The following is an 8,743-nucleotide window of genomic DNA, read 5'->3' on the forward strand; positions in this document are numbered from 1 at the left end:
TTTTTCATCTGCTGTTGGGACTGTGTGTTGTATTCTTCAGCTTATATTTTCTCTTTGTTAAAATTCTCCTTTTGTTCATTCATTCTTCTGAAAGAGCTCAGTTAAAATCTTTATGATCATTTTGAACCCTCTACCAGGTAAATAACTTACCTTTATTTCATTAAAGTCTTTTCTTAAGTTATATTTTGTTCTTTTATTTAGAACATATTCATTCTCTGTTTCTTCATCTTTTGACTCTCAGTGTGCTTTCTATATATTACATAAAACTTATTGTTCAACCCTATCCTAGCTCTTAGTTGTCTCTTAAATCTTTGTGATTGTCTAAGCAGCCTGTTTTATTTTGAATGGCCCGCAGTAGCTGAGAATGTGCACAGGTCTATCAGTGTCTGAAATGGGAGGATCTTAGCACTTAGATGGTGTTTCTGTATTTTCAAACTGCTTATATTAAGTAAAGATTAGTTCTATTAAAAAACAACAACACAGTATTTATTAAAATGTATTCTTCCAATGCACCAATAAAACAACCATCTACTTATAACTGAAAAGACATTCATAAGCATTTTCTGCTGTCTTAATCTCAGGCTGAAAATATTCATCTAATATATGTAGAGATAATTTATTGGCTCAAATGCAAGCTATTATGAATGACAATAAAAAAGGACAAATTAGGTCATTCTAGAAGGCATTAAAATATTTGACATTGTATAAGAATGCAAACATTTCAAAATCAATATCATGAAACAACCAAGCCATTTTTTTACTTGAAATTAAAAGATTGCCTTTCTAATTTATAAAAGACCTTGTTTGCCTAGTTAATAATCTTTCCTGTTCAAGATATATTAGCATTGTCATTAGATTATTCTTTAGGTAGTCTGATAATAAACAATCCTTATCATATATTTATTTGTTTAGTTATGGTCACCTGAGAAGAATACCTTTAGAGTATTTAGCTGTCAATAAGAAAATATTTATTTCAAATGTGAAATTGTAAAGGCAGCAGGATTAAATTTATGTCACCTAGGATGTGCTTTTATATTTCTGCAGGGAACAGAAATAAGGACATTAAGAGTTAGCATTCTCTTGTCTTTCACATAGCTTAAATAGCTATTAGAATGAAGTCCCTTCTGACACACTGGATGTTTAAAGAAAAAAAAATCTGCTAACTTTAGCTGCTCAAAAACTAAGTGAATTAGCTTTTTCCCTTATTCCAGACAACTCACATTAAAAAAATATGACAACAATAATATCTTAGTTAAATCAATTGTAAAAACTTCAAAGGAAAAATATGTAGTTTCTATTCTTCAAGAAATACTATTTATTTTGAAGTAGATCAGACCTACTAGTCAAAACAATATAGCTAGCATGTGAGCGCCTACAATCTCTTAAACATGATTATAAGTCTCTTTATGTATTACCTACTTAACAAGGAGGAAAAGGAAAAGAAATAAAGGCATAGGAAAGTGTAAGAAATTTCCCAAGGACACACAATGTCAAACATGAGTAGATTCACTTAGAGTTGGAAATAAAAAATGGGAATCTTATAAGTTAAGATAAGATATGGTGATCCTTTATTTTTTTCTTAAATATGTGGATTTTATATTGGGGGGGGGTAGCACTGATAGGGATAAAAAGCTTGGCTGGGCCCACATTATGATGAACTTATTATGGAATCAGATAATGGGGATCTTAGAAGGCTTTCCAGCAGAGGAAAAGCAAAATCAAAGTGGCGCCTAAGGAGAAAGATTAATGGTTGATGTAAATTTAATTTTTAAACTGCTGTTAAACTATAACCTTGACACCACTTTCGATGTGGGAACACTGAGTTTGCTTTTGAAAAATAATAGTACTCCATGGTTCTGCTCACAGATTTATGGTGAGTCAATGGAGCACTTTCTGGCATCAGTTGAGTGTTTTATGAATAATCTGGGACTCTGTAATTACTTGGATGGACTTCTGGGTAACAAAGACAGAGTGTAAATCCAAACTAAGAGTAATACTTCTTAATTTTTAAAACATTTAACAGACTAAAATTCCCATTGTTTTCTGTTTTCATTGCCATCAACCTATTGAGGCTGGTACAGCCCCATATACCAGAACAGTCCATCAGCCTCCAAAATTGTCTCTAAGCTTCAGTCTACCACCTTCCAATTTACTATTTTCCTGTACAATTAATCTCACGTCTCCTCACATTTTTTTCAATAGCTCTCAATAATTTACCAACATAATTTCAGACTTCTTAATCTAGTTTTAAGACTTTCAAAATGTTCCTCACCCTGTCTGTTTAGTTTATCTTGAATTACTACATCATTGTCAGGTTATTCAACAAGATGACAAGTTCATTAACTTGCAATGTCTCCTTGTGGATAAGCAGCCTGAAACAAGGAGAGATAAAATTTGGAAACAGGCATTAGTTTGAGTCTCCATCATTTCACCTCTTTAGCCACAGTTTTCTGAAAACAGGTTTTTCATACTTTGCTCACAAAGCCATTATAAGGATTAAAAGAAACTAAAGTAATTTAAATGTACTAAAATAAATGCATTGTTCCAAGGCCTGTACTATGTACTATGGACACAATGACAAATATTCTAGAGTCCAGGATATAAAAAAGATGGACGGATGTTAGAATTCAAGAGGGTATATGAAGCTCATTTTCCTTCCTAAACTCAGAACCAACTCAGATATAGATGTAAAAGAAGCCAAAATATTAATTTTGTTACTAATAAAACTGTGAGAGAAGGTATCTTACTCTTAAATTCTAAGTGGCAGACCTGTTATCTCCTCTGAACCTATAGGAATAAACACTGGGATGGCTGTCCAACATGAGTGAACTTCGGTCCTGAAAAGTAGACACACTTGCCCAAGAAAGCTGCCATTATTCTGCGATGGACTATTTATTCTTAGTGGGTATTATATGCAATCTGGGTCTTTAGGCAGGGCTATTTCATTATGTTATGCTTAAATTACTGGCAGAGTCCAGTAAAAACAGAAGTAGTAAAAACAGGAAGTATCTACACTAATAAAAGAGAAACATGGTAATTAGCGTACAACCGCTACCCTTCCCATTGGCTAATCAGCATATCCTTATGCAAATTAACTGTTAGCCAAGATGGCAGCCGGCAGCCATGCACTGAAGCGAACAGGGAGGCTTGCTTGCTCCAGTGACTGCGGACTCCAACGTTCCCCGCCTGAGTTGCCAACCTCTCAGCTGCAACTCTAAGTAACTATGTTGCAAATATAGAAGCTAAACAAAACCCCAGAAACCTGTGTGAGTCAGCCAGGCTACAGCCAGCCGGACCGCAACATTGTATAAAATACAGAAGGAAAAACAAAGGCCAGAAACCGGCTTTCAGCAGCCGAGGCCTCAGAGCTAAAGCTGGCCCAGAATAAAAAAAAAAAGAAAAAAAGGAGCGGTTGGGAGCTTCAGTCAACCCACCAGACTGAAAACAGCCCTCAGCCCCTCAGCCAGACTGGCCAGGCACCCCAGTGGGGACCCCCACCCTGATCCAGGACACCCTTCAGGGCAAACAAGGCGGCCCCCACCCATGCACCAGGACTCTATCCTATATAGTAAAAGGGTAATATGCCTCCAGGCACCGGGATCAGTGGAGCAGCGAGGCCTCCCAGCACCAGGATCAGCGTGACAGGGGGCAGTGCCCAAACCCCCTGATCACCCTGCGGCTCTGTGTGTGACAGGGGGCGGGGCCACAACCTCCCTATCTGCCCTACTCTGTTCGTGACAGGGGAAGGCGCCCCAACCCCTGATCAGCCCTGCTCTGTGCCTGGTAGGGGGGAGCTCCCCAACCCTCTGATTGCCCTGCGGCTCTGTCTGTGACAGGGTGCGGCACCCCAACCCCCCCCCCCCCCCCCACGGGCCCTGCTCTGTGTGTGACAAGGTAGATCCATAACCTCTCCATCGGCCCTGCCCTGAGTGTGACAGTGGCGGCGCCCAACGCCCTGATCGGCCCTGCTCTGTGGGTGATAGAGGGTGGCGCCCCAACCCCCCTCCACGGGCCTTGCTCTGTGTGTAACAGGGTAGAGCCATAACTTCCCCATTGGCCCTGCCCTGAGTGTGACAGGGGGAAGCTGCCCAACCCCCTGATCCACCCTGCTCTGTGTGTGACAGGGGGCGGTGCCCCAATTCCCCTATCGGCCCTACTCTGTGCATGACAGGGGGGAGCTCCTCAACCCCCTGATGGGCCCTGCTCTGTGAGTGACAGGGGGCAGCGCCCCAACCCCCTGATCGGCCCTGCTCTGTGCATGACAGGGGGTGGCACTGCAACCTCCCCATCGACCCTGCCTTGAGTATGACAGGGGGTGGTGCCCCAACCCCCCAATCGGCTGTACCCTGAGCGTGACTGAGGGTGGCATCGCAACCTCCCGATCCGCCCTGCTCTGTGCATGACAGGGGGCGGCGCCCCAATTCCCCAATCGGCCCTGCTCTGAGCCTGACCAGGGGCTGCACCTAGGGATTGGGCCTGCCCTCTGCCACCCAGGAGCAGACCTAAGCCAGCAGGTCTGTTGGGGACCAGATGTAAGCTGGCAAGGTCCTTGCACCTGTAGGGGCTAACAAGACTGGGACCCTTACCCACACAGTTTTCCCAGACTTGTTTGGATGGCATTTATCAGTAGAATAAGAGCAACATTTGTAGAATGAGAACAGCCTTTCATAGTTTACCAAGAAGTCTGTAACTATTTACTGAGATATGCTGTACTGAGAACTTGTCCTTCTGCTGTGTCCCTCCCTTAGAGATTAAGAGGAACAAAGAATACATTCCTCTTGACAGACCTCCTATTCAGTGTATTATGTATAAATAAGATTGTGTGGCTAATAAACTCGCTTCAGTTCATCAAGAGAACTGGGGTCCTCCCGACCCCACTTTCCTGTCTTTCTTTCTTTTCTCAATTCCCACCTCCCTGCCTCAGCCCGGCTCAACCCTGTCAGGCTGGCCCTGACAGATCTGGCGCCCGAGCTAAGGGACTGAGGAACTGGGAAAAAGACGGTGAGGAACTCCTCCGGATAAAGAGTGCACTCGTTGAGGTAAGGGAGGAGCAATTTTTTGATAGTCGGGAGTAAAGCATGGGGCAATTAGAATCTAGAGAAAATGCCCTTTATGGGCAAATGTTAAAGTTTATGCTCAATAGTAAAGGAACTAAGGTTAATGACAAGCAAGTAGAAAATTTTTTAAAATTCATTCAGGAGGTCTGCATTTCCTTATCGAATTTAATACGGGATTATTTAGATCCCAGGCATGACCATAATCAACCGTCTCTTAAGCCAGAAAAAAAGGAGAAACAGCGTGATAGCACAAAACAGGGGTCTAAAAAAGACAGTATATTAAAAAGAAATAATGTAACTTTTAAAGATAATTTAACTCCTCAAGATGAGGGGGATTTTGAGGAAGCTGCTGCTCTTTGTCATGATAATAATACAGGTATTGTTCAGGCAAAAGAGGAGGAAAAATGTTTTTCTGCTGGAACTGAAGAGGGCAGTGATATAGAGGATGTGTTGGAATGCTTTTTAGAAAAATTAAAGCTTTTTGGCAAGAAAAAGAGAAGCCGCGGGGGCCGTTCCCGCAGCTCTCCGCTGCCTTGTGCAGCACCAGTTCCACTTTCCCCTCTCCAGATGGCTTTGCAGGAAGCACGAAAGTGTGGTGAGGAATTAGGCATTCACGCCTTCCCTGTTATGGAACAGGTGAACCCTCACACGGGACAGCGTGAGCGTGCTTATGAACCGCTTCCTTTTAAAACCTTAAAAGAGTTAAAAACAGCCTGTGCTCAGTATGGGCCCACTTCCCCTTATACTTTAACCATCTTGGAAACTATGGCCTCAGAGGCTCTCCCACCTAATGATTGGAGAGCTATTGCCAAGGCTTGTTTATCAGGAGGGGATTATCTCTTGTGGAAATCAGAATATGATGAAAAGGCTAAGGAGCAAGCTTCTCGTAATCGAGCTGCCCAGATTAATATTTCTTATGAAATGCTGGTAGGTGAAGGAGTCTATGCTGATACCCATAATCAAATTCAATACCCCCAGGAAGCTTATGGACAGATTAATGGAGCTGGGATTAGAGCCTGGAAAAAGTTACCCACCTCTGGTCAGAAAACAGAGGAGCTCTCAAAAATTATTCAAGGGCCAGATGAAAAGTATCAGGATTTTGTCTCTCGGCTATTACAGGCTGTTGGCCGAGTAGTGGTGGATGGAGAGGCTGGCATGTTAATAGTTAAACAGTTGGCATATGAAAACGCCAACACTGCCTGCCAAGCTGCACTGCGGCCCTATCAAAGACAGGGGACTCTCTCAGATTATATCCGAATTTGTGCAGATATTGGTCCCTCATATATACAAGGAGTTGCCATTGCAGCTGCATTAAAGGGAACCACCATTGAAGGGATTCTTCAGCAACAATTTAGCACAGGGAAAAGTCCAACATACAAGTGTTACACTTGTGGAGGAACAGGACACATGGCAAAACAGTGTCCTTCTAATAAAGGGGTTAATAAAGGAAATGGCAGAGGTCCCAAACAACCTGGACTGTGCCCTAAATGTAAAAAAGGAAAACATTGGGCAAATGAGTGTAAATCTAAGACAGATATCCAGGGAAATTCTTTGCCTCAACACCAGTCGGGAAACTACCAAAAGGGGCCAGCCCAGCCATGGCAAATAACAGGGGCATTGTCTGTTTACCCTCCTGTCTCTATGCCATCTCAAGGCCAGCAGGCTGCACAGCACCCAGCCTGCCACAGAAAACAAAATAGATACAAGAGCTATTCCGAGCAACCCCCGGAAGTACCGGGCTGGACCTTGGATCCATAGGAATAAGACATTCTATCTGCCCTGGGTGCTGCCATTGCTTATTAAAATAAACAAAATATCATTAGATTTAAAACCTCCCACATAGAGAAGAAATGATGATTTCCTTGCATTTCTGATACAGCTACAGCAAATGCCACCGGATCTGAAATTTAAAAATATGTCTGGGATTTCTGTACACGTGTAAAGAGAAAACTAGCTTGGAACTAAGGCGCCCATTGTCCGATTTTGGACATTTAGATAGAGTTTTAAGCTGAAATCTCTTTGCAAATATACAAAATAAAACCCAAGACTGATTATTTCCTAACAAAACTAGCAAAATTTGACCCAAAGGAAAAAAGATGCTGGCTAGATTCTAGCAGCAGGATTGGCATTTCCATAATAAAGAACAGTTTTTAAATACTAATAAAGGGTGTTAAAAGGTTAACTTCAAGGCCAAAAAGGAAATTCAGTAAAATTGTCTCTGTTACAAAAATTTGTTAAAGAATATGCCTTAAAATAATAAATTGGATTTAAATCTCAAGAATTATTAAAAATATATTAATTATAAAAATCTAAGTAGCCCAGGTAAAAGACGGCTACGCCTCTATTTAAGGCTGGCTTCCCAAAGCAATTTCTAATAGAGGAAGGGCTAGCCTCCCTTCCCCCAACAGAGCAGGTAGGCCAAAAATTTCCTGCCAGTGACAACTTTTAAAAAGAGGCTTGCTTCTCAGTTTCCCATCCTTAGTAGAAAGAATGTAACTAATTTGCATTTTAATGGTTACCTGTTTCCAGTCAATGGCAGCCCAAGGCTTTGAGAGTTTACTAAATTGAATTAAATATTCTGAAATAACAAAATGCTAAAGTATTAATCTAAATTTCTCTCATAAAAAATCTAAAGGACAGAATTAAATCTATTGATCATGTCATGTATTTTTAAAGTTTATTCTTAAAAATATTACTGATTGAGAAATGCTAAATATTTAACTTGCCAGCTAAAAGTTTAAAGTTCTGGTTAAATAAATTGGGAGAAATCATATAATTATAGTAAAATTTCAACATTTATCTAATTGAAAAAAGAGGATAAATTCTATTATCCCAACCAAAAATTTTAAATACAAAGATCAGTTTTAATTTAATTGATATCTCTTAATAATTATAAAAGATATATAATCATTAAATTATATATACACATATATATTTAATACTCTTTTAAGTTAGATTTTAAAACTATAATCAAGGAATGACTTTAGGACATTTCATGGGCCCTGAAATGTTTTCAAAAGTTTATTCTCTCTTCTTAAAGGATTTTTTAATAAAGGCAATTTAATATACTTGAAATCACATAGAAAGCTTTATCAAATAAATATTAATAAATATATATCTTACGTTTTTGCCTCTAAGAAAGGGCAAAACAAGTTATTTAAAATTTCTTAAAATTCAACAGTAGAATTTTAAGATATAATTTAAAATAACAAAAGCTCATTAATAATTTTTAATATTTTACAACAGCATATTATACATTTATTCCAAACAAACTTACAAACTAATTGTTTGGCAGCAATTTAATAAGAACATGAAAGGATTTTATCCCTTCCACTGTGTGGAAGGCCCCCTGGGAAGGCACTTAAGCATTCTATATTGACCTTTCTTGCCCTTTTTGCCAAGGGGGTCCCTCTTCCAATTACCTATAGCTGTTACCTAAGCTCTCTGTTCATACTGAGGTTGAAGCCTCATGGTGGCTGGTACCATAGATCTGTCTCTTGCCCAATAGTGTAAGCTGGGCCCTCTCTGGAGAACAAACCTGGGTTCCCCATGATCAATGCCAGGGCCCCGCCAGCAGGCGAGGGGATCCCAAGGCAGTTACTGGGCATGGAGGCCACAGGGGTATACGCTACCAAGGAGACAGAACTAAACCTCACATCACCCTGCTTGGCCCCGGAGGATGGCTG

At 40.5% G+C, this 8,743-nt stretch overlaps 1 protein-coding gene across 1 annotated transcript; it reads left to right on the forward strand.

Annotated features, from left to right (window-relative positions):
- Positions 1–5,357: 5,357 nt before the first annotated feature.
- On the forward strand, positions 5,358–6,815 carry LOC139006334 (endogenous retrovirus group K member 10 Gag polyprotein-like; the record flags this gene model as incomplete). Its single annotated transcript, XM_070408761.1, has 1 exon — positions 5,358–6,815. A coding segment is annotated over one exon (1,458 nt), but the record flags the coding sequence as incomplete, so codon positions are not given.
- Between the last annotated feature and the right edge of the window lie 1,928 nt (positions 6,816–8,743).

The sequence above is a fragment of the Myotis yumanensis genome, unplaced genomic scaffold (genome assembly GCF_028538775.1).
Source record: "Myotis yumanensis isolate MYYU_CA2020_CCGP unplaced genomic scaffold, mMyoYum1.0.hap1 SCAF_3, whole genome shotgun sequence".
NCBI classification, from domain to species: domain Eukaryota; kingdom Metazoa; phylum Chordata; class Mammalia; order Chiroptera; family Vespertilionidae; genus Myotis; species Myotis yumanensis.